Here is a 26,850-nt window from a genome sequence, read left to right on the forward strand (position 1 = left end):
CATACTGAACCATACCTCTAAAACAACCCCAGTCAAAATCCCAACAGGCTTTTCTGTAGAAATTAACAGCTGATTCTAAAGTTTATATGGAAATGCAAAGAAATTAGAATAGCCAAAACAACTATGAAAAAGAACTACGTTGGAGGGCTAACACTACCTTACCTCAATAGTTATTATAAAGCCACAGTAATCAAGACAGTACAGTATTGGTGTAAAGACAAAGAGATCACTGGAACAGAACAGAAAATCCAAAATTAAACCCACACACATACATTCAATTGATCTTTGACGAAGATTCAAAAGCAATGCAATGGAGAAAAGATAGCCTTTTCAACAAATGGTCCTGGATCCGGATATCCAAATGCTAAAAAGTGAACTTAGATCCATACTCATACATTATACAAAAATTAAATCAAAATGGATCATGCATATAAATGTAAAACCTAAAACTATAAAACTTGTAGGAGGAAATCTCGGGTGATCTTGGGTTAGACGAAGATTTCTTACATAGGAAACCAAAAGCTGAGTCCATAAAATATTTTTAAAAATTGATAAATTGTGGGGCGCCTGGGTGGCTCAGTCGGTTAAGCGTCCGCCTTCAGCTCAGGCCATGATTCCAGGGTCCTGGGATCGAGTCCCGCATCGGGCTCCTTGCTCAGCGGGGAGCCTGCTTCTCCCTCTGCCTGCCGCTCCCCCTGCTCGTGCTCTCTCTCTCTCTCTGACAAATAAATAAATAAAATCTTTAAAAAAAAATCTTTAAAAAATCAATTAATTCATCATATTAACAAAATAAAGAAGAAAAATATATTATCAGCCCACCAGATACAGAAAAAGCATTGGACAAAATTTAACACATTCCCTTTCAGTAAACTAGGAATAGAAGGAAACTTCCCCAACCTGAAAAAGGGCATCTACAAAAAATGTAACAATTAATATGCTTAACGGTAAAAGATTGCACATTTTTTCTAAGATCAGGAATGAGGCAAGGGTATCTGCTCTAATCCCTTACAATCAGCCAGTGGTCCCAGCCACCACAATAAGGCAAAGAAAATAAATAAAAGGCAGACATACTGGAAAGAGCAAAGTGAAACTGTCATTATTCACAGACAACATGATTTTGCATGTAGGAAATCTTAACAAATCTACAAAAAATCTATAATTGATAATTGAATTTAGCAAGATACAAGGGATCAAAAGTCATTCGTACTTCTACAAACTAGCAACAAACAATTGGAAAATGAAATTGTTAAAAATATAATTTTCAACAGCATCCAAAAAAATAAAATACAGGAATAAACTTAAGAAAGTATGTATAAAACCTATACACTAAGAAATATAAACATTTCTGAGAAAAATTAAAGACCTAAATAGAGAGATCTACCATGTTCACTGATTGGAAGACTTAATAATGTTAAGAGGTTAACTCTCTCCAAATTCATCAGCAGATTAAACACAATCCAAATCAAATCCCAGGAGATTTTTCCATTATATATAGAGAAGTGAATTCTAAAATTTACAGAAAAGTGCAAAGGATTCAGAATAATCAAAACAATTTTGAAAAAGAATAAATTTGAAGAACTTATACTATCTGATATCTGAGGTCAAGACTTAATAAAAAGCTACAGTAATCACATGATATAGCTGTAAGGATAGACAAATAAGCAGAATAGAATAGAATAGACTAACAGATACATGGTCAATTAATTTTAACATTTTTATTTATTTATTTATTTATTTGTTTGTTTATTTATTTGAGTTGGGGAGGGGCAGAAGGAGGGGCAGAAGGAGAGGCAGAAAGAAAATCTCAAGCAGACTCTGTGCTGAGTCCAAAGTCTATTGCAGGGCTCTATCCCACGACCCTGAGATCATGACCGGATCTGAAATCAAGAGTCGGATGCTTAACTTCGGACTGAGCCACCCACGCGCCCCTGTCAATTGATTTTTGACAAAACTGCAAGATAATTCAGTTCAACAAAACTGTAAGGTAATTCAGTGATACAAGGCTATTCTTTTCAACAAATGATTTGGAAACTTGATATCCATAAGGAAAAAAAAAACTTGACCCTTATTTTACACACATACACACACACCACCCCTCAAATGAATCACAGTCCAAAAGGTTAAAAGCTAAAACTAGAGGGGCACCTAGGTGGCTCAATGGGTTAAGCATCTGACTTCCGATCTCAGCTCAGGTCTTGATCTCAGGGTCATGAGTTCAAATCCTGCACTGGGCTCAATACTAAGCATGGAGCCTACTTTAAAAAAGGGTGGGGGGTACCTGGGTGGCTCAGTCAGTTAAATATCTAACTCTTACCTCGGCTCCAGTCATAATCTCAGGGTCATGGGATCAAGCCCTGAGTCAGGCCCCACGCTCAGTGGGGAGTCTGCTTCTCTCCCTCTGCCCCTCCCCCTGCTTGCTCATGCTGTTTCTAAAATAAATAAATAAAACTTAAAAAAAAAAAAAAGCTAAAACTATAAACTTTAATAAGAAACCATGAGAAAAATCTTCACGTACATCGGTATGGAAAGACCTCTTAGGAACAAAATCACCAACCATTTAAAAAAAATGGGTGAGGGGCGCCTGGGTGGCTCAGTCAGTTAAGCATCCAACTCTCGTTTTCAGCTCAGGTCATGATCTCAGGGTTGTGAGATCAAGCCTTGTGTCAGGCTCCATGCTGGACATGGAGCCTGCTTAGAATTCTCTCTCTCCCTCTCTCTCTGCCCCTCTTCTCTCTCCCTCTCTCTCTCTCTCTCACCCTCCTTCTCAAAAAAAAAAAAAAAAAAAAAAAAGGATGGACTGGATTTGATCAAAACAAAAAACTTCTAGGGTGCCTGGCTGGCTCAGTCAGTGGAACATGAGACTCTTGATCTCTGGGTTGTGAGTTCAAGCCCCACACCGGGGGTGGCAATTACTTAAATAAATAAATAAACTTAAACGAAAATTTAAAATTAAAAAAAAAGTAAAAAACTGCTGCTATTCTGAAAAGCAAGCCACAGTCTGAGAGAAATATTCGTAATATATGTGGTGGGCAGAATAATGGCTTCCCAAAGATGTCCATGTTCTAATCCCTGGAATCTGTGCATATGTTACCCTACACAGCAAAAGGGACTTTGCAGATTTTATAAAATGGAGGATCTTGAGATGGGGAAGTATCCTGGATTACTTGGGTGTATCTAATGTAATCACAATTATGAAAGGGAAGCAAGAGGGTCAGAGTCAGAGACAGAAAGACGGGATGCCTGGGTGGCTCAGTCAGTTAAGCGTCTGCCTTTGGCTCAGGTCATGATCCCAGGGTCCTGGGATCGAGTCCCACATTGGGCTCTCTGCCCCCTCTGCCTGCCGCTCCCCCTGCTTGTGCTCTCTCTGACAAATAAATAAAATCTTTTTAAAAAACAAAGAAAGAAAAAATGGAGAAAGAGGCCACAAACCAAAGAATGCAGGTGCCTCTTGAAGTTGGAAAAGGCAAGGGAATGGATTCTCCCCTAGAGCGTCCAATAGGAACACAGTCCTGCCAACACCTTGAACCATTTCAGACTTCTAACCTCCAAAACTGTGAGGAAATAAATGTGTTGCTTTAAGGCACTAAGTCTGTGGCAATTCATCACAGTAGCAATAAAAAGTAATACACATATACGACAAAGAACTTGTATCCAGAAAATAATAACTTTTTATACCTCACAATTATAAAACCAAAAACGGGCAAAAGATTTATACCTGTACTTCACAAGAGAATGTTGTACCCATATTTCACAGTAGAATGTCTAATAAACACATGAAAAAATACTCAACAGTAGCCATTAAGAAAATGTTATAATTAAATCCATAATGAAATAATACTATGGACATACCCGAAGGACTAAGATTATAAATACTAAAAAACATGAGTTGATGGTAAGAACATGAAGCAACTGGAACTCTTATATATTACTGGGGACTAGGTAAAGTGGTAAAACCATTTTAGAAAAGATGTCTCCCAAAACTTGTAAATGAATATTCCAGCAGCTTTATTCATAATAGCCAAAAATGGAAAACCCAAAATGGCCATCAGTCAATGAATGGATAAACAAACATGGCTTCGTCCTCTATGACAGAATACTACTTAACAACAAAAAGGAACTAACCGCTGATATATGTAGCAACATGGATGAATTTCAAACACATGATGAGCAAAAGAAGTGAAACACAACAGGTACGTGAGTTCCACTCATATGAATTTCTACAACAGGCAAAACTAACCCGGAACGACAGAAAGCAGATCAGTGGTTGCCTGGGGCCAGGGGTTGACGGGGAGCAGACTGACGACAAAGATGCACAAGAGCTCCTCACGTGATGGAAATGTTTTGTATCTTGACTGTGGTGGTGAACGTGCAGGAGTGTGTTTGTCAAAACTCCTGAAACCACACTTAAACTAGGAGTATTTTATTGTACACAAGTCATACCTTGTTTTCAAAAGAAGTTGATTTTAAAATAAAATGCGTGCACCTAATTAAGCAGACTAGGTTTCTGAAGCTGAGATCTCCCCTTCCCACTGGTAATACACGCCCACTTGTGCTGCCGAAGAGAAGAACGTGTCTACAGACAGCCCGGTGATACATCCTGCGGCAGAAACAGCAAGTGCTTACCTGAGGTGCAACATAATAAGGGGTGAATTGGGGTGTCATCAAGTCACCTTGGTCAATTTTAGCAAATCCAAAGTCACACAACTTCACTGGGGCATCCTGAAATAAAACAAATGGAAGTCATTGCTCCAGAGTTCTCAGTAAACACTAAAGGAAAATCCAGGTGGAAGGCAGGTTACCTTGAGCTCTCTCTCACGAGTTTCTGGCTGACACCCAAGCCTATGAATAGCATATCCTCACATCTGGAGAAATGATTCATACTGAGAAATTTTTCTTAGTAACAGAGAGGTAAAGAATTTCTACCTACTCACAGTTGGCCTTGTTTCATGACTGGTATTGCAGTACTAAAATCAAGATTTTAGCCAAGTGTCCCCTGACTCTATCTACTGGCCCATCATCTCCAATCCAGGGCGTGATTTCACTTTTAGCATCAGCTTCAAGATTGCCAGAGCAACTTATTTGGTGGGACATGGTACATGGGGCAGGGAGTGAGACTGGAGGGAAAAAAACACCTTATCAGTATTAACGAATGGCAAATACAACTATTACACTTCAAGGTAATATTTAAGAGCATATAGATTGCTGCCCCTTTCCAAAGAACCTCTAAATCATATCCAAAATCTTAAGTCTTACAAATGCATATCAGTACCATCCAAAATTATCAATGCCAAGGGCATAGCAGAATGTCTCTGAACTTCTAGCAAGGAAACAAGTGGGGAAAGTAAGCTGCTGGAAGCACTTTGGCTTAGAACCTCTTCACCAAGGATTCAGAGAACTCTGAATCCACACCTACACACCCGTTCCCGAACTGTGTTGAGAGTGGCGCGCTAAAATGCAGAAAAACAAGTCATCTCACCAAAGAGTTATCCTTGAAGAGCAGATTTTCAGGCTTGAGGTCTCTGTGAGCGATGTTTAACAAGTGACAGTGCTGTAGAGCCAAAGCTATCTGGAAAAGGACATAATGGAGCAACCATATCTTAGAAAAGATAGCTCTTTAATGCCCCTGGCTTAGAGAACTCAGGATATTAAAAAAAAAAAATCCTTAACTAAGTCAATTAAGACTGTGGCTGGTTTTCAATTTTACAGCAGAAATTAAGTAAGACTTTGGGTACCAAGAAATAGAAATGAATTCAACTTAGTTTAGCTGCAACCTGTATTTCATTAAACAAAAAATAAATAAATAAAGTTTACTTTGTTCAAGTAAACTGATGGTTAAATCCTGTACGAAATGGGAAGAATAAAATGCTTCCAATTCCACTCCTCTGAGATGCAACCAGCACGGCAGAGTAAGTGCTGTGCAGGGCAGTCTTCAGCAGGCCTGGGTTCCCCCAGCAGGGCAGCGGGCGCTAACGCCTGGCTCCGGAGAGAACCACACTGTCGGGGGGCGGGACCTCAACTCCAGGCTCTGCCTTCAAGAAAAATAGAAAGCCACTAACTTCATTTTTCCACCTGATGTTCCAATTTGCACATCCCATTCGCTGAAATGGAATGTCGCCTGTTTAGGTGGGTTGGAAGGGTTTTTGTTTTATACAAGATTCTCAAAGCACATCCTAATATTTGAAATCTTTGAAAAATACAAGATGTAATTTTTAAAATTAAATAGAACAAATTCTACCAGTTCTTCAACTCTCAGTATGGAATTGTCTTGGCATTCCAAATATCAGTTCCTCCCTACCAGAAAGGAGGCATACTAAAATGCCTGAGGCTCCCGCACACTTAGCGCTTGAAGCTGAGGCCGCTGGCTGGCGGCGTGCTCACGGACACAGCCAGTGCACGACCTGAGCGGCAAGTCTCCGCTAACACCACAAGGGTTCTGGCCCAGTGAGCAGACTTTGATAGGAATTCTTGCTATAAGTGAGAGAAAAATGCTTGAGGCTCATGGAAAATTTGGAAGAATTTTGTATTTAGAACCAATTGAGCTCTGATTCCTGCTTTTTGCTTTGCCTGCTTGGCCTGAAGATAAGCCTTGTGGAGTTGGCTTTTCACCTCCTCACGAGGTTATTTCCAGTTAGATTCCTAGTATTGTTTGTGACATAAATAGAATTGTTTGTGACAAAAAAATTTTCTAGCAATAAAATGTGATGTCAAAATAGACTATAACCAGGAATAGCCCAGAATTACAAAGATCTTAGAATTCTATTAAAATCTGATGAGGTGACTCATAAGCAAAAAGTATCTTGTATACAATTGTCCCAGAAGATATTTTTATCCCACACAATCTTTCAGGTGTTATCAGCAGCAATTCATCTCAAATCTAACAACAGTGCTTGGACACTACATGCTCAAAGATATCTACAGTCTACACAGGAATTAAAAGATTACCTTCCTTCCAGAGTTTATTTAAATCTTTTAACAGGCAGCAACTGACAACCACTTAAAAATATAGTCCCCCTCCCAAAGCATTAAAGGGGTCACAATTCTCCTGTCAAAGCATCTTTTCTGATTACATAACAAAGCAGGCAATGAGAGATCAAATAGAGCTTTTCTTCAAGCTTTCTTTTATTCCCCCCAATGTAATTGTGCTTGTTAACCAACATTGTTGGCAGTTTGATTGGTACCCGGGGTTAACTTGCCTGCTTTGTTACTTGGCTGGCTTGCTTCTCTGTAAAGTGCCGGTGCTGGCTGATTCTGTGAAATAGCTCTCCCCCTTCCATCATCTCCATTACAATTAAGAGTCGAGCCCTGTTTGAAAGCATTTGATTTTGTTAAGTTAAAAAAAAAAAACTGAAACATCAAATAAGCTAACCTAAAGATACCTCATCTACAAAGTGTGTAACTACTTCCTAAGTCTAGCCCTACTGTTCCCCTTGGAGTTGGACCCCTTGTCACTATCAACTGGGCACTACAGATAAGGAATATCCCTCACCTAAAATTTTCTAAGAAGCTAAAATGGGAGTAAAATAATTAAGTTTTGAAAACAATGATCCCTTTGAAGATGCTGTACTTAACTTGTTATTACTAGGTGTTAAAGGGGGGAGTTGATCTTTTAAATGACATGTTTTTGTATCGTATTTAGGGCAGCTAGATGGAAAGTGTATTGAAAACAGAATATAACTTTGTGTAGGACGTGAATTTCAAGTCACTTGGCTGGTGTTGGGCTACCCTGGTTATTCACTCTCATTCTGTGACTCTATGGGTCTGTGTCTATGTCTGTGTCTATGTCTGTGTGTCTCTGTCCACTCCTTCTCCCCATTACACTAGTTTTTCATGTGACCCACAGCATACCCAGCAAGACAGCTGGACAGGGTTACACAGCTACTAAAGAAAGGCAAAAATTCTCATATTGTAAAAAAAGAAAAAAAAGAAAAAAAAATCTAAAAATCGGAATTCTGGTTACCATTCTTTGATATAAATGCTTCCAGCTTCTATCCAAATGCTTTCACCAACAGAGCACAGTTGTAAGAAATAGTCATTATTTCCCATCTCTTTTTACAAATCCATCTTCTTTCTCCACCTGGAAGATTCCTACCCACCCGCTTCAAGTCCTAGCCCCCACATAACCACTCTGTGAGACATCTCACCTCCCCAGCCTCCAGTTAGCAGCTCTCTTCTCCTTTGTAAGCTCAAAATATCTTATGGATGCTTCTCCTTGGTCCCTATCACATTGCTATGATGACAGGTTTACATCTCAGTCCCCAGTAGAAATCATACCTTATTTAACTTTCAATTCCCTGGAAGACACTTAGAATGCCACCCAGTGGGCCTGCCAAACATTTGCCAAACAGCTAAAAGAATAATGTTGATTTCTTCTTTTAAAAAGGAATGTCAGATTAAGCAATAAGGGCTTTTTGCCATATCAACTCTAAGCCAGTGCCTAGTAATATCTGGTCCCCTTTCACTAATCTGATATAGAATCTGTTTTAATTCCATATTACATACTTTTTTTTTTTTTAGAGAAAGTAATCACAATTATCGGGGGGTCCCAGAGAGTGGGTGGGGCATAGATGAAACAAGACTGGCAATGAGTTGGCAACTCTTGGTGTTGCATGATTGGGTACCTGAGGATTCATTACATAATTCTGTCTGCTTTTACAAATGTTTGAAATTTTCCAAAATAAAAAGAAGTGAAGAGAGAAAGAGAGAGGGAAGCAGGCAGGGAGAGAGGGAGGGATGGAGAGAAAGCAGGAGAGGGAAAAAACAGCACAAAAGAGAGGCAAACCCCACTACACCTTGACCTACATGTGGAGAGGTGGACATGCGGTGATGACCCCCATGTAGTCTTACCTGGGGCTGGACTCGTGAGGAAACTGTACACTGTTAGCAAACACTTCAATGATTTGAACTATATTTGGGTGTGTGGCACACATCATGTGCAGACGTACCTTAAAGAGAACAGCGGAAACGTATCACCTCACCAACAGATTCACTTTCTGCTGCCCCATCCATTAGCAAATGAAAAATCTGGCAAATAACTCATTTTGTTTCAGAAATTATTCCTATATCTCCAAACAAAAGACTACGTTCTCCACTGCACATGTTACTAGTATGTCATCACCACACCCAGATGATTTAAAACAAGTGTGTATTTTTTAGAACTAGAAACACATCCTCACAGCCCTCCTGCAGCACACTTACAAGACACTAGTCACCATTCTCCACTCTTCAAGGACCTTGTCCAATAAGTATAAGCTGAGGTAAACCTGAATACTTCAGGGCATAAGAACCACATTAATTGAAAAAGAACAAGAGGTGGTCGAAAGGAAGTAAGACTGACAGCCTTTGTTACTGCTAGATGTGGGACTGCTTTGTAATGATAACAGGAATAGGGAAAAGGGGTAAATACCAATATAAAATTCTTTGTGCATCTCTGTATTCCCCCCAGGAAGCTATCTTACTTGTATAAAGAAAAATTCTTAGGCACTTCCAATATTTAGGCAAATCAAGGCAATAAAGAGTCATACCTCATTTCTAGCTTTTGGACGATCAAAAAGAATTTTCAGTGCAAACCGTTCTTGAGTAGATTTCTTTACACAGACTCTAGATTTGAAGGAAAAAAATTCTATCAGAAATCATCTCTGTTACACTGAAAACTAATTTAACCAGTTTGTTCTTTTAGAATTGTACTTCTAATCAAGAATATATCTGGGTGCATCCAAACAAACTTGTCCCTAGGGCTAGCAGGTGGAGAGGCAGAAAAGCCATCTCACCCTCCCCGCACAGGCCTCAGCTTCTGAGCCATGTGGGAGCAACCTGAGGATGGCCAAGGAAGGAATGGCCAGGGATGGCCTCTGCTGGCTACAGGTGACTCTCACAGTAGCTCCAGTTTCAATATCTTTTTCTTGCTTGCTTGCTTTCTTTCTTTCTTTCTTTCTTTCTTTTTTTTTTTTTTTTTTGAGAGCGTGCGAGAGAATGAGGGGGTGGGGGCAGAGGGAGATGGAGAGATCTTAAGCAGGCTCCATGCCTAGCACAAGCCCAATATAGGGCTCGATCTCACAACCCTGAGATCATGACCTGAGCCGAAATCAAGAGTCAAACACTTAATCAACTGAGTCACCCAGGTGCCCCAGTCTCGATATTTTAAATGATTCTATGTTACAGATTATGTGACTCAGTCACTTAAATATATTTCTAAATGGATGAGGAAAAGCCTAACATAAATACCTCCACTTAGATTACAGCTATTTCACAAATCTGGCACACCTGATGCTTCTAATGGACGATGTATGCCAAATGGCCCTTTGCAGAGTAATTTTGCCATAGTTTGCATGTGGGTCTCTTACCTAACTGGACCACTAATTCCAGCTCCCAGCTTCTGAGTCCAATTGATATTGTATTCCTCTAAAATGGAGGTTTCCTATTAAAACAGAAAAGGGTGGGGCAAAGATTCTCCAATTAAAAAGCTGAATAATTGAGCAGGGTGGGACAACACAAAATCTTGGCACTCAGTATCTCATCTTCTAAGAGAAACTGGTAAGCAGGGCTTTGCATTCTTTTGGCTTTATAATTAGGTATTTCTTCTAAATGACCAAGTTAGGCACTGTTTTCCAGGAAAAGAGAAAGCAAACACTTTTAGGTAAGAAGAAATTCGTCACCTCATCCACAAAGTCCATTTGAGTAGATACTCAATGTTTTTCAGGGCCGGGGGGAGTGTGAGAGGGAGATACTCTGTCAAAATGCTTCACTACTGAATATTCAGTTGCTAAAATAAAATGGTCAGGATATTTTCTGAGGTTCCAGAAGACTGCTCTGATACGTGCTTCTATGATATAGAGGCCTACACCCTTGAAGAAATTGATCAAATTGTTGAAATAACTGAATAAATTGAGACTTAAAAGTTCAAATAAGGTAGTAGTGAATATAATACTAAACTTATCTAATTTTCAACAGCATCATTTTGAGTACAAAGATATTGTCATATTCATTATGTAACTACATTTTTTATAGTTTTCAATTGTTTTATTTACAGTTTTAATAGCTTTCAATAATTCCCGATACAGCCTCTATGATTTAGTGTAAGTTTTTATGGAATTTCTGTCTAATCACTGTATGTTGAGCTTTGTTGCCATAGGCTTTCAGGCATGAAAGCCACATATTTAAGTTATGGCAGGCTAAAATTCATTTTTCAGGGTTCCACAGGAAGAAAAGGAAACCAAATGGAGACCTTGAAAAATTAGGCTAGACCACATGAGATTTTCAAATTGTTCTGTTGCAATGAGAATCTAATAGGACCCCAATTCCCAGTATATGGGAACAGGTATCTGTCCATATAACACACACTCATTGAGTGGTTGGTATGTGCCAGACACCAGGCTAAGTTCAGAGACAGAAAAACAGAGCTTCTGCCCAATTCCTATGGAAGCATACAAAATAAGCTTACAATAGTCGTCATTTCCACTTTTCTGCTGCCCCGTTCTTGATAAAGGTTCTCATCAGATAATAAACGCTCAGTAACTGTGGAATGAGACTAGAAAGGTAGACTAAAGCTGGATGATAGAGGGATATTGACTTGGGAAAGATCAGTTAGATCATTACACAAACTCCCTTCTGAAAAACCATACATTGGGGTTAAGGAGCTTGTCATGGTCACACAGTGAGTTACAGGGACTAGTAAGACTAGATTCTATGGCTTTGGCCTCTTCCTTAGCACCATTCCAGCTATCAAAGTTAACTACCTTACACTGAAGATTAGGGACAGATCTTGCCCAATCAGGGAGATCCCAGGCTCTGTCCCCAATCACCACCCCCTAAACAGAATTCAGACCTACCCACTTAACTTGCCTACCTCCTTCATGTTTCCACTGCACGGCCTGTTGGACTCAGAAGTGTTTGAGAAGACAGGGAGGAATACAGGATTGGGAAAGAGGGAGTTGGAAGCATATTCTAAGCTTCATGGTAGAGTAAAATCATTTGCTAAACCCCTCCTCCTCCTCGACTCCAGTGAAAACTACACTCATATTAGATTCATGGAAAAGAGAGCTTTGTTCCATGGAATTATCTGTCATGAACAGATCAAAGGACTGTTCATTCACCCAGTTCCTGGGATGTGGAGATATCAGACCAAATTCTTCACTGTGCTGGTGCTTATTCAGATGGTACTCTATCTGATACACAGCCAAGACCACTCAACTTGTAGAGGCTTGATGAGGCTCTGACAGGAGTTTTAACACTTGATGTTTCAGAAGGTAAGAGAGGCACTACCACGCCTCTCTACAGCCCTGATTTCTGAGCCGCTTTCCTTACACCTCTTGTCCTCTTTTCCAGGTTTTGTTCTTGCACCTTTGTTGATGGTGCCATAAACACTAACCAGTCTAAGGCTTCAAGAAGCCTGGATGGGGAGGAGAAGTAACGCTCTCACATCTGTCACCTCTTCTATGTGTAGATGGCCTATTTTCTCACATATTTTAATGACAATGAGAATATAGGAAGGCATGGGTCAATTAAAACACTTCACTGAAGTAAATTATGGACTACTTCAAAGGCTGACAAATACACTGACTGAATTCTGCTAAAGAAATATATATACTGCCTTAAATTAATAAGGATATAGGTACATGGAATGAAGTAATTCTTCAGAATCCTAGACCAAAGGTCAGGAAATCACAACCCACAGGCAAATCTATCCATTGTCTGTTTTTGTAAATAATAAACAAAATATATTTGTGATAGATATAAAAATGATATAGTAAAAAAGTTAATATTTACCGGATTAAAAAAAGATCCAACCATAGCTGTCTATAAGAGATATACACTGGATTCACAGAAGCAAACAAGTTAAAAATCAAAGCATTTCAATAATTATGCTGCATAGACTGGGTATCCACATGCAAAAGGACAAAGCTGGACCCTTAACCCCATATACAAAAACTCAAAATGGATCAAAGACCTTAATGTAAGACCTAAAACAATAAAATTCTTAGAAGAAAACACAGGACATGAGTTTTGTAACATTGTATTTGGCAATGACTTCTTGAATAAGACACCAAAGGAACAGGCAACAAAAGAAAAACTAGACAAGATGAACATGAAAAATTTTTTAATTTTGTGCATCATAAAACACTATTAACAGAGTAGAAAAGGCAACTCACATAATGGAAGAAAATATTTACAGATCAAGTATCTGAAAAGGGATTAATATCCAGAATATATAAGAACTCCTAAAACTCAAAAACAACCTGATTCAAAAAACGGGCTAAGAAGTTGAATAGACATCCCAAAGATACACAAATGGCCAATAAACACATGAAAAGATGCTCAGCATCACTAATCATGAAGAAATGCAAATCAAAATTCCAATGAAATATAACCTCACACCATTAGGATAGCTACTATCAAAAAACAAATAGGGGTGCTTGAGTGGTTCTAAGTGTCAGACTCTTGCTCTCAGCTCAGGTCTTAATCTCAGAATTGTGAGTTCAAGGTCCACATTGGGTGTGGAGACTAATTAAAAAACAAACAGAAAATCAAGTGTTGGTAAGGATATGGAGAAATTGGAACCCTTGTGCACTGCTGGTGGGAATGTACAATGATACATTTCCAATGCCATGAAAAACAGTATGGCAGCTCAACAAAAAAGTTAAAAGTAGAATTACCATATGTTCCAGCAATTCCACTTCTGGGTATATACCCAAAAGAACTGAAAACAGGGTCTTCAAGAGATATTTGTACATCCATGTTCATAACAACTATTCACAATAGCTAAAACATGGAAGGGACATAAGTGTCCATATACATATGATGGAATATCAGTCAGCCTTAAAAAGTAAGGAAATTCAGAAATATGCTACAAAATGGATGAACCATGAGAATATTATGCTAAATGAAATAAGGCAGTCACAAAAAGACAAATACTATATGCTTCTATTTTTCTGAGGTGCTTAAGAGTAGTCAATATTATCGAGATAGAAAGTAGAATGGTGGTTGGTAGAGGCTGTGGAGAAGAAGGCAGAGGAGTTACTGTTTAATGGGCACAGAGTTTCAGTGTTACAAGATCAAAAGAAGTATATGGATGGATGGTGGTGATGGTTGCACAACATTGTAAATATATTTAATACCAGTGAAGTGTACATTTAAAAATGGTTAAGATGGTAAATTTCATGTTATGAGCAATTTTATTACAATTTTTTAAATGGAGAAAAAAGTAAAAGGATGGAAAAAGATATACCATGAGTAACTATAAGAGAGCTGAAGTAGCTATACAGACAATAGACAAAATAGACTTTAAAACAAAAGATGTTAATAAAGAGAGAGACACTTTTTATAAGGATGAAAAGGTCAATTCAACAGGAAGACATGATGATTATAAACATATGCAGGCACTTAACAACAGAGTCCAAAAATACATGAAGCAAAAATTGACAGAATATAGGAGAAAAATAGATAATTCAAAAATAATAGTTGGAGATTCCAATACCGCCACTCTCAATAATAGAAAAGCTAAACAGAAAATCAGCAAGATGTAGAAGATAACGCTGTCAACCAACTTGACCTGACATCTATACAACACTGCATCCAACAACAGAAAAATACACATTCTTCCCAAGTACACATGGAATATTCTTCAGGATAAATCATATGCTGGATCCCAGTCTCAATAAATTTTTAAAGACTGAAATTATATAAAGTTCTTCAACCATAATGGAATTAAGCTAGAAATCAACAAAAATTTTAAAATTACATAATACTTCTAAATAATCAGTGGGTCAAAGAAAAAAAACAGGGAAACTAGAAAATATTTTGATCTGAATTAAAAACACGATACAGTTGTCCCACTTTGTCTGCGTGGGGTACATTCCAAGACTCCCAAGGAATGCCTGAAATCAGAGCTGGTACCAAATCTTATATACACTATGTTTTTCCTGCACATGCATACCTCTGATAAAGTTTAATAATTTAAAATTTATATAACTTAACATTATAATTTATAAATTAGGCACAGGTAAGAGGCTAATAATTAATAATAAAATAGAACAATTATAACAATATACCGTAATAAGAGTTAGGTGAATGTGATCTCTCTCTCTCACACAGTATCTTTTTTTTTTTTTTTAAAGATTTTTATTTATTTGACAGAGAGAGCGAGAGAGCATAAGCAGGCGGAACAGCAGAAGGAAGGGAGAAGCAGGATCCCCGCTGAGCAGGGAGCCCGATGTGGGGCTCGATCCCAGGACCCTGGGATCATGACCAGAGCAGAAGGCAGACGTTTAACCATCTGAGCCATCCAGGCGCCCCCACACAAATATTTTTTTGTACCACACTCACCCTTCCTCTTCTTGTGATGTGAGATGACAAAGTCCCTATGTAATGAGGTGAATAACATAGGTCTTGTGAAAAGGCATTAGGCTACTAATGACCTGATGATTTAGAAGGATCATCTGCTTCCAGACCATGGTTAACCATGGGTAACTAAAACCACAGAAAGCAAAATTGTGGCTATAAGGGGACTATATGATAAAATTTATGATGTGTAGTTAAAGTGGTGTTTAGATGTAAATTTATAGCTATAAATCCCTACATAAGAAAGATTACAAGTCAATAACCTAAGTTTCTACCTTAAAAAACTAGAGAAAAAAGAAATAAACTCAAAGCTAGCAGAAATAATAAAAACTAGGGCAGAAATCAATAAAACAGAAGACTGAAGATTCAAAACCAAAAGTTGATTCTTCAAGATAACAAAATTAACAAACCTTCAGCTAGACTGAAAAGAGAAAAAAACACAAATTGTTAATATTAGAAATGAAAGAGGGGACATCACAACTGTCCTTAGAGGACTCAAAGCATTATAAAGGATCACCATAAACAACTTTATGGCAAGAAATTAGAACACTAGATGAAATGGATAAATTCCAGGAAGACATAAATTACCAAAACTCACTCATGAAGAAATAGAAAATCTGAATAAATCTGTAACAAGAAAGTGAATTAATAACAACAAAAAAATCTTCCCATGAAGCAAAGCCTAGGCCCACAGTTTTGGTAGTAAATTCTACCAAATCATTTAAAGTGCAGTTTCTCAATCTTAGCAACGCTGACATTTTGAAGCAGATAGTTCTTTGTTGTGAGATTGTCCTGTGAATTAAGATGTTCAGGAACATTCCTGGCCTCTACCTGCTAGGTGCCAGAAGCATTCCCTATCTGCACTGAATAACCATAATGTCTCAAAACACTCCCAAATGTCTTATGAGAGACAAAAATTGCCCCCTATTGAGAACTATTGACTTAGTGAATGAAATAATACCAACCCTCCACACAAATTCTTCCAGAAAATAAAGGAGGGTATACTTCCCAATTCATTCTGAGGCATGTATTACCCTCATACCAAAGCTAGACAAAGGCATCACAAGAAAACTATAGACCTATATCTCTCATGAATACAGATGCAAAAATCCTCAGCAAAATTATTAGCAAACTGAATACAGAAACATACAGGAATAATTTTATATCAGACTAAGTGGGGTTTATACCAAGAATGCAAGATTGGTTTAATATCTGAAAATCAATTAATGTTTCTATATGCATCATTAAGAATAAAGAACAAAAACTATCAATAGGTGAAGAAAAAGCATTTAACAAAAACTCAATACCTATTTCTGATAAAAACTCTCAGCAAACAAGGAATAGAAGGAAACTCCTCAACTGAACAAAGGACATCTACAAAACCACTTACTTAGTGATAAGTCTTTAATGCTTTCCCCCTGAGATCAGGAACAAGGCAAGATGTCCACTTTTGCCACTTTCATTCAACACTGTACCTGAGGTTCTACCCATGGAATAAGACAAGAAAACAAAATTAAGAGCGTATTTCCTGTAAAGGAAGAAGTAAAACGGTATTTATTCACTGATGACATGATTTTTATACACAGAAAATCCTAAAGAACCTACAAAACAACACCAACAAAAATCTAGAATGCAGCAAATGTGGTAAGGATGCAAAACACGTTATTAAAATACAGAAATGAACTGTATTTCTATACACTAGTGACAAACAATCCAGAGAATGAAATCACATAATTCTTAATAGCATCATATAGAATAAAATATGAGGAATAAATTTATTAAAGGGTACAAGATCCATACACTGAAAACTACAAATACATTGCTAAGAGAAACAGGAGAAGCCCTAATGAAATGGACAGTTATACCATGTTCATGGATTAGAAGACAATATTGTTAAGATGGCAACTGTCCCCAAATTGACCTATAGATTCAATGGAACCCCTGTCAAAATCCCAGAAAACTTTTTTGTAGAAATAGACAAGCTGATTCTAAAATTTATTTGAAAATACAAAGAACCTGAAGAGCCAACTTATTCTTGAAAAAGAGAAACCAAGTTTGTTCTCACACTACCCAATTTTGAAAATTTACTATAAAGCTTCAGTAATCAAATTAAGTATGATACTAGCATAAGGACAGTCATATTGATCAATAGAACAGAACAGAGAATCCAGAAATAAACTTGCTCACTTATGATCAACTGATTCTCAAAAAAGGTAACCAAAGTAATTCAATGGGCAAAAGACAGTGTTTTGAACAAGTTGTCCTGGAACAACTGGATATCCATATAAACGACAAACAAACAAAACCTTAGACCTTTATGTAACACCACAAACAAAAGTTAATTCCAAATGGATATTAGACCTAAAAAAAAAAGAACTAAAAATTGTAAAACTTCCAGAAGAAAATATAGTTGAAAATTCTTGTAACCTGAGATTAAGCAAAGATTTCTTAGCTATGACACCATAAGCACAATCCATAAGAAAAAGAAAAAAAGATAAACTGGACTTCATCAAAATTAAAACCATTGAAAGTGAAAAGATAAGCCACAGACTGGGAAAAATATTTGCTGATCATATGTCTGATAAATCACTTTTATTCAGAGTTTAGAGAGAACTCTTACAACTCAATAATAAGACAACTCAATTTAAAAATGAGTAAAAGATTTTAATAGAGTTAAATACCAGGGGAAAAAAATTGCATGAATGGCAAACACATGAGAAGATGCTCAATAGCATTAGAATTGGTTTTTACTCAAAGTATATAAAGAACCCTTACAACTCAATAAGACAAATAACCCAATTTAAAAATGGGCAAATGATTTGAATAGACATTTCACCAGAAAAGATACACAAATGGCAAATAAGCACATGGGAAGTTGACCAACAATATTAGTCATTAGGGAAATGCACATTAAAATCATAATCAGAACCACCATACAACCACCAGGATGGCTAAAATAGAAAGACTAACAATACCAAATATCTGTCAGGCGGGAAACAAAAACAAAAATAAAAACAAAGACAAAAACAAAAACAAAAAACAACAGACCCCTCAAATACTACAGGTGGGAATGAATAATGATAAAGCTCATTTGGAAAAGTTTAACAGTTTCTTAAAAAATTAAACATAAACTTACCATGCCACCCAGTAATTCCATACCTAGGTATATACCCAGAAGAAATTAAAACTAATATTTACACAAAAACTTGTATAAGCAAGTTTTATTTATCATTTTGTTCATATTAGCTAAAACTGGAAACAATCTAAATGTCCATCAACTGGGGATGAATAAACAATAAAAAGATTACTCAACAGTAAAAAAGAAATAAACTCCTAATATATGCACTAACATGGATGAACCTCAAAAGTATTATAAGTAAAAGAAGCCAAATATGTAAGACTATGTATTATACAATTCCATTAATTTGGAATTTCTAGAGACAAAACTTAGTGGCAAAAGTAGATCAGTAATTGTCTGGAGTGGGGAGTGGGAGTAGAGGCTGACTAAAGAGGTGAAAGGAACTTTCTAGGGAGGATGCAAATATTCTTTTAAAAAAAGATTTTATCCATTTGAGAAAGAGAGAGAATGTGATGGGGTTTGGGGGGGGCAGAGAGAGAGGGAGAGAATCTCAAGCAGGCTCCACACCCAGCACGGAGACCAATGTGGGGCTTGATCTCGAGCCAAAACGGAGTCAGACACCCAACCCACTGAACCACCCAGGTGCCCCAGGATGGATCTATTCTAAACGTGGATTGTGATGAAAGTTGCACAACTCTGTAAACTTACTAAAAATTCTTGAACTTACACACTTATATTTTGTGAATTTTATGGTATGTAAATCATACTGCATTTAAACAATATTTTTACAACTAAGGAAATGAATTTTCACTAAGTGCATCAAATATTAAGAACTCTGCCATATACAATAGAAGGCAAATATGTAAGCAATCCGTAATCCCCAAATGCTCTTTCTCCAGGTTTAGCTAAGTGCCTTAGGAACAGTGAAGTCATGGGGCTAAGGGAGAAGAGACAGAAATGAGAAGACAGAGCCTATGGTTGTTGCCTTGGCCTTATCCTAATTATTTTGAAGAGTAATAGGATGAGATGTTAAAGTCTAATCAGACTGCTCTTAGGTAGTCAGGCAGCAGAGGTTTAAATGGTCTGATCAGAGCCCAGGAAAACAGCTTTTCCAGCTGAACTCCACTGGTCTCAGACTTCACCATTGAGGGACATCCTCAAGAAAGCAAAACAATGAATACAACACAATGCCATGGAGCAGAAGTTTTATTTGATGTGATGCTGGCTTGCTTCCAAGCGAGTATATCCTAGTCAGTAGTGGCTGTCAATCAGATATTTTCAACTTCACTTATTTGTATTCGTTGGACACACCCAAACTAGTAGGCAGACTCACCAATGACCTGTCAAGTACATGAAGAAAAGCTAAAAAAAATTCAAGAAAGTCAGATTGGGCAATAGTGACCAAGTGAAGAAATTATGACTTTCTTAAATGACTCTTCAGCTATGAACTAACTAACATTCATCAAGTTCCTACTAAATGTTAGGTATTTTTGTAAGCACATTTAGATACAGCTGTTCATTAAATCCTCAAAAAACCCAATGAGCTGTGGAGTGTTTTTATCTCCTTTCTATGAGTGGGGAAAGTAAGGGACAGAGAAGTGAAGTGACTTACTCAAGGACACTGCTAATGAATGGCAAGGCTGAGATTTTAACCTGAGTCTACCTAGAGAAACTATGGTAACCACTATGTAACATTGCTTCCCATTTATATATTTACCCTCTAGAACTCTGTCCCTCTTCTGTTCAAAACTCCCTAGCATTCCTCTGCTACTCAAGTTCAAAGCTGAAGTCCCTATGATGGTCTACAAGTCCCTTTGTGCTCTAGTTTCCCATTACCTCCCTAAAACATAATCTACACTGACCCACTGCATTCACTTTGCTGTTCCTGGATCACACAAGACTTGTACCTACTTCAGTACCTTTCTATCTGCTGTTCCTACTGCCTGTAATACTCTTCTCTGAGACAGTGGAGGTTTCCTCCCTCGTCCCTTTCAGACCTCTACACAAATGTCAGCTCTTCAGAGAGGCCTTCCCTGACTACTTTTCCTAAAATAGTACTCCCCACCCTTTTTATACTTAATTTTAAGCACCCGGCAATGTTTATTACCTAACTCCACCATCTAGAATATTAGCTCCTTGAGAGCAGGGACATCTGGGAGTTTGGCTTTGCACCACCAATGCCTAAGACAGCACCTGGTTTAAAAAATACAAAAAAAAAACCACGGACAATACTTGATTCACAACCCAGGCATATAACTTTAGGTAACAACTCATGACCCTGTACCAATAAAATCCAAACCAAAAGAAAAAATACAGTCTTTTAGAACCTTTATTTCTATTATTTAAAATTTGATCTTTCTTAATGTGTATGTATATTTTCATGCCTCCTTTAAAAGGTGAAGTTTCTTTGGAATGACTGATAACGTCTATAAACTTTGCTACACAAAAAATTATTAGAAGCGTAACTTCTTAACTGTGTCTCGAAGGGGAAAATAACCCCAAGTTGCCAAATGGATGCCTGTCCCTCAAGAGAAAATGGAATTCTTAAATGGACTGACTTAATACTGCAAAATAAGTAAATAATACATATCGAACTTCGGGCTCAATTTACACAAGACTCTAATTTCCTAGCTACAGCTAAATGACTTTCTAACTATTAGTACCTCCAACGTTTGCCTGTTTAAAAAAAAAATAAAAGAATAAAAAGCAGATTTTTGAAAACTTTTCACTTTATTTGGGTCATTTTAGAACACACATATTTGCTTTGTTGTTGTTGCTGTTGTTGTTAACAGTGGCAGTAAGTCACAGAACACCATGAGCTCTTCCTCAATAAATTAAATGCTCCCTAGGAGGAGAGGAAAGAGGAAAAGGTGAGGGAACATACGCAAAAGAAAGAACAATACGTGCCAAAAGACAGATTTTGTGAGAAGGCGAGCCACCCCTTTTGAAACTGCAGGTTTCCAGGAGGCTGGTTTCAAACAAATAGAGAGCGATGGGTAAAGTCCAACTCTCCAAGTACTGTTGCAGATCATCCGGAAACATATACTGGCGGCACCTGGGGAGTGACTGAAAGTAGAGTCGTAGGGCCCCCTCTGTCCCACTCATATCAAGTATCTCCACGCCACTCACCTTCCGTTTTAGATGAGCACAAATCACATCCCTACTTTAATCAGGGAAGTCAGAGGGAGTCGGACATCCCTCCCTACACAGACACAAACCATTCGCCCCAGGGCTGTAAAACGCAGTCCACGGAATCTGGGAAGACCGAAACCGGGAGTCGCTGGAATCTCTCACTCCAAGTTCTCTCCGCTCTCTGAGGCTGAGCCCAGAGGAATGCCACAGGGACAAAGCGGGGAGGAAGGGGGCATCTCCCCCTTACCTTGATGGCTTTCTCCATGTCGCTCTCCTCGGACATGCTCCGTAGGGCCTCTACGGCCGCGAGCGGCGGAGGCTGCGCAGCTGCCCGGTCCCACCGTAGCCGAGGGAGCAAGGGGCTCGGCGCTCGGGCCCCTGGGCCTCGGGGAGACCGGCAGCAGCCGCCCCCAGGGGCCGGCGGGGATGAGGGCCCCGGCGCCGGCTCCGCTTCGGCGGGCGGCTCTAGGCTGGCGGCGGCGGCCCCCAGGGACAAGCCTTTGTGCTGCGCCCCGCGCGGCCGCCTCCTGGCTTCATCCCCGGCCGGGGAGGCAGGCTCCCGGGGCAGGGCGAGGCGGGTCGGGTCCCCGTCCGGGGCGCTATGCAGAGGCCTCGCGGGGCCGCCGATTAGGCCTGGGCTCGCCAGGTCCTAATGAGGAACCTGCGCCTCCGTCTCCGCCGCCGGCACCGCTGCGAAGCCGAGGCCGAGCCCGCCGCCGCTGCTGCTCCCGATGCCGCTTCAGCGCCACACATCGCCGGGACACCCGCGCCGGGCAGCCCCGCCGGCCGCCCGCCCGCCGGCGCTCTGTCCCGCCTGAGCTCCGGGCCGCCCCTCCTGCCGCCCGACTCCTTGCCCCCACGGCTCCACGCGCCCCTCGCCGCCGTCCGCTGGGGTTTCCGAGGTCCCCCAAACCACGCAGTTGATTTGCAGGCCTCCGCCAGGGCCTCCCCAAGCTGCGCCGCACTCGGCACAGGCCCCGGGGCCCTCCGCAGCGCTGGCGCCGCGCTGATGACGTAACGTGCCGTTTTCCTCCCCCCCCCCCCCCCCCCCGACGGGGTGGATCCACTGGAGAACGGCACCTGACTGAGTGGTGCTCGGGCCCCTTATTTTCTCGCCGGCGCCGGGAAGGAGGTTCGTTCCGCCAGGAACAGCCTGCGCGAAGGACCCGGGGGTTTCAACTCGTGATGAAGAAGAGGAAACGGAAGTCCCGGGCGGGTGCAGCGGTAAGAGAACAGAATTGTGTGTAATAATAGTAGTAATAGTTGTGTATTCAGAGGGTTAATTTTACGTGAGGCTCTTTTGCCCCATCAGGTTCTTTCTGCTATACAAAGCAGGCATTTGGCGCTGCGAGGTAAGTATGTTCTTATCTCCGCGTTCCCAGGTTAGGTAATTAAGGCTCTGAGAGCCCAACTCTCTAGGGCACAGCTGAGAAGTGGTCAAGTCAATTGGAACCCACGTTTGTGCTCCTTCCACTACACCAATTACCTATCCAAGGACCTTGAACGAGCTGTTGGTGGATCTTCATTCGTTCAGTTATGTACTGAGCACCACCGTGTGTCAGGCCTACTTAACACTTGGGAAACAATAGGAACAAGAGTCGGTACCTACTCAGTGGATCTTACTTTCAGGAAAGGTAAGAAGCAAATAAGCAGAGGGAAACACGGAGTTTGTGGATGCTAAGAAGAACGTGAACAGGATGCTGAGATAAGAGAATAACTGGATGTAGGGATTTTTCTTAGCAGATGATCAGGGAAGGTTTCCCAGGAGGTAACACTGAGGCTGAGACCTCTGAGGAATGAGAAGGAGCTGACTGTTGGAAATCTGAGGAGAAGATATCTGGGCGGATGGAACAGCAGGTGCAAAAATCTTAAAGTGGAAATAAGCCAAGTATGTTCAAGAAGCAGCAGAATGTTCATTGTAGCTGGAGCAGAGCAAGTAGAAAGAGAAAAGTAGAAAGAGAAAGAATGTGGTTGGAGAGGTGGACAGGGGCTGTTTCATACACCCTAGGGTCATGGAAATGACTTTTGGTTTTTTTCTATGTCATCGGAAGGTTTTAAACCAAAGAGTGATGCGATCAAAGTTATGTTTTGAAAGATCATTCTGCTAGACAGAGAAATACGAGCAAACAAGATAGGAGACCGGTGAGCTGTTAAGAGGCTATTGGAATAATCCAGATAAGAGATGATTCTGATGCTTGAACAAGGCAGTGGCAGCAAAGGTGGGGTAGATAGATTTATGATATATTTTGGGAGTAGAGTTGACAGTATTTCCTGAGGATTCCATGTGGAAGGTAAGAATAAGAAATGAGTCAGGAGTAACTTCCCTGAGTCTGGCTTCAGCAACTGGAGGGATGATGATGCCATTCAGTGATTGAAGGACTTGATGCAGGTGAAGGTGGGGAATTCACGGTTTTTTTCTGTCGAGAATAATTTGAGGATTTTGTGTGACATACCAGAGGATAAGTCAAGTAACTGGATATACGTTGTGGTGCAGATGTAGTTGTCCTCTTTGTTGGCCATACACCTACAGTACATTCCTCAGCCCCCTTAAAGTAGGTGTGGCCATGTGCCTATGCTCTCCTACGGAAAGTGAACAGAAGAGATGTGCACAGTTTCCAGGCTCGGCCCAGAAAATTTGTCAACAGGTGCTCTTACTTGCTCTGCCAGCTGGACGATGATAAGAAGGTTCTGGAGAAGGCAAGGCTTCAAGATGGAAGATTCCTGAGTAGAGGAGAACCTCAGCTCCATGGACTTATATATCCACCTAGCACTGTTATATGAGAAAAAAAATAAACCTTTGTTGTTTTGAGCTTTTATGTATTTGAGTCTTTTTGTACTAGCAACTTTGCCTGTGCTATCTAATACAAATAAGAGCAGTGATCCAGCAGTAAATTTTGGGAGAAAATTTCTAGATGAATTGACATTATCTATAACAGGAAATAAAAGGTGCATCGGATTTATTCATTCATTGATTCCATAATAATTTATCAGGTGCCTCTCCGTGCCAGGCACTGTGTTATGTAATAGAAATGCAGAGATGAAGAACTCAGTATACGCTGAGTCTGGCAGCTCACCTTATTGGCTGTTGTCTGCATGTGCTTTCCCTCTCCCTAGAAACAATCTCCCCTCTCAAGACACACACACACACACACACACACACACAGAGCCTAATTTCTACATGTTCTTCAACCACACTCTAGATACCATGTTAGGGGCACCGGGATGGCTCAGTCAGTTGAATGGCCAACTCTCAGTTTCACCTCAGGTCATGATCTCAGGGTCATGGGATGGAGCTCCATGTTAGGCTTTAGGCTCAGTGCAGTTTGCTTGAGAGTCTGTCCCTCTAGCTCACACTCTCTGTCTCTCAAATAAATAAAAATAAAATCTTAAAAAATTTTCATTGGAAAGACATGTCTAATTCTTATCCCCAATCTAAGTCAGATATTCCTGTTGTCTCATAACTTACTTTCTTGTACTTATCACAGTTTTTATTTATGCATTTATTGTTTGTTATTCTTTAGTGTTCTTTCCCCAACTAGACCATAAATATTAATCTCAAGGGAAAGAATCTTACCTGTATTAGTGGCCACATCCTCAAGACTTAGCCCACTGCAGGTGTTTAATAAATATTTGCTGAAGGAATCAATGAATGGAGAAGGCAGAGCCCAGAGGAAGGAGAAGCTTCCTCCATTTTTTGCTGGGGGGAGGCTGTGGTAGGCAGCCTCTAAGGTAGCCATCAGTGATGCCCACTTCTAGGTATTCATGATCTTGTGTAATCCCTTCACCCTGATTGTGGGCTAATCCTAGGGACTTGCTTCTAATGATGAGATGTCATGTCTCAAGTTGCATTACAGAAAGACTTTGTCTTCCATCTTGGGCACCCTCTCTTACTCTCTTCGTCATTTGCTCTGAAGGAAGCCAGCTCAAATGTAAGGTTCTTTGTTAGTTTCCTGGGGGTGCCATAATAAATTACCATAAACTGGGTGACTCAAAACAACAGAAATTTTTTCTCACAATTCTGGAAACCCGGAGTCTGAAATCCATGTGTTAGCAGGGCTGTGCTCCCTCTGAAAGTTCTAGGGGAGAATCCTTGCTTACCTCTTCGAGCTTCTGGTGGCTCCCAGCAGTCCTCAGCTTTCCTTGGGCGAAAGGAGTGCATTACTCCAGTCTCTGCCTCTGTCTTCACATGGCCTTCTTCTCAGTGTCTTCTCCTCTTATGAAGACACTATCATTGTATTTAGGGCCCACCCTAATCCAGTATGATTTTATCTTAATTACATTTGCAAAGACACTGTTTCTAAATAAGGTCACGTTCTGAGGTTCCATGTGTACATGAATTTGGAGGGGAGGATACTAATCAGCCCACTATAGTTGCCTAGTAGAGGGGCCCACCTGTCAAGGAACTAATGTCTCTTGCCAACTGCCAGTGAGAACCTGAGACCTGCCGAAGGCCACATAAATGACCTTAGAATGGATCCTCCCCCAGTTGAGCCTTGAGATGATTGCAGCCTTCTGTGCCAGGAAGAGGCACCCAGCTAAACTGTGCCCAAATTCCTGACCCACAGAAACTGAGATAACAGGTGGTTTTAGGGCACTGAATTTGGGGTAATTTGTCATGCACCAAAGATAAACTAATACAGATTTTGGTGCCTGAAAGTGGGATGCTGCCCTAACAGCTACCTAAAATGTGGGAGTGGCTTAGAACCAGGCAGTGGACAGAGGCTGGAAAGATTTTGAGGAGTGCATTAGAGAAAGCCTACGTTATCTTGAACAAACTTAGTAGAGATCTGGACTTTGGGGGTGCCTTAGTGGCTCCTTCAGCTCGGGTCATGATCCCAGAATCCCAGGATCGAGCCCCGCATCTGGCTCCCTGCTCAGCAGAGAACCTGCTTCTCCCTCTGCCCCTCACCCCGCTCGTGCGTGCGCTCTCTCTCTCTCTCTCTCTCTCAAATAAATAAATAAAATCATTAAAAAAAATCTGCACTTTAAAGATGCTGTCAGTGAGGCCTCAAATGGAAGTAAGGAATGTGTTATTGGAAACTGGAGGAAAGAGGATCCTGGTTATGAAGTAACACAGGGTTTATAGCAACACTGTCTTCAGCAATTATGTGGAAAGGGAGAGTGTTCCCAATGAAGTGCGTGATCTAATTAGGCAGTTTCTAAGCAGAAGGTGCTGCCTGGTTTTTTTCTCACTCCTTGTAGTAAAATGTGAGAAGAGAAGTAAATTATTAAACAGGAAGGAGCCAGGACTTGATAGTTTTGTGATTTTAGTTTCTCTAGATGGCAACCAGTGCTAAAATTTAGCA

At 40.1% G+C, this 26,850-nt stretch overlaps 1 protein-coding gene and 1 long non-coding RNA gene across 4 annotated transcripts in view; one reads left to right on the forward strand and one right to left on the reverse strand.

Annotated features, from left to right (window-relative positions):
- MAPKAPK5 (MAPK activated protein kinase 5) overlaps positions 1 to 22,508 on the reverse strand; it is a 33,895-nt gene extending 11,387 nt beyond the window's left edge. Inside the window, exons 1-7 of one of the 3 annotated variants that reach the window (XM_026514895.4) lie at positions 21,792 to 22,508; positions 10,341 to 10,414; positions 9,522 to 9,597; positions 8,845 to 8,942; positions 7,194 to 7,302; positions 5,477 to 5,566; positions 4,624 to 4,719 (exon numbers count right to left, since the gene is read on the reverse strand). In XM_026514895.4, the coding sequence (XP_026370680.1) occupies positions 4,624 to 4,719; positions 5,477 to 5,566; positions 7,194 to 7,302; positions 8,845 to 8,942; positions 9,522 to 9,597; positions 10,341 to 10,414; positions 21,792 to 21,827 (579 nt within the window). In that variant the 5' untranslated portion in view covers positions 21,828 to 22,508. The remainder of the gene's footprint in view (positions 1 to 4,623; positions 4,720 to 5,476; positions 5,567 to 7,193; positions 7,303 to 8,844; positions 8,943 to 9,521; positions 9,598 to 10,340; positions 10,415 to 21,791) is intronic. The other 2 variants (XM_026514893.4, XM_026514894.4) reach the window with 2 other exon arrangements.
- A 95-nt stretch (positions 22,509 to 22,603) lies between these two features.
- Positions 22,604 to 24,351, forward strand: LOC130542468 (uncharacterized). Its single transcript, XR_008957041.1, has 2 exons — positions 22,604 to 22,768; positions 22,857 to 24,351. It is a non-coding gene; the product is annotated as an uncharacterized LOC130542468 (long non-coding RNA).
- The last annotated feature ends 2,499 nt before the right edge of the window (positions 24,352 to 26,850 follow it).

The sequence above is a fragment of the Ursus arctos genome, unplaced genomic scaffold, assembly GCF_023065955.2.
Source record: "Ursus arctos isolate Adak ecotype North America unplaced genomic scaffold, UrsArc2.0 scaffold_34, whole genome shotgun sequence".
Taxonomy (NCBI): Eukaryota; Metazoa; Chordata; class Mammalia; order Carnivora; family Ursidae; genus Ursus; species Ursus arctos.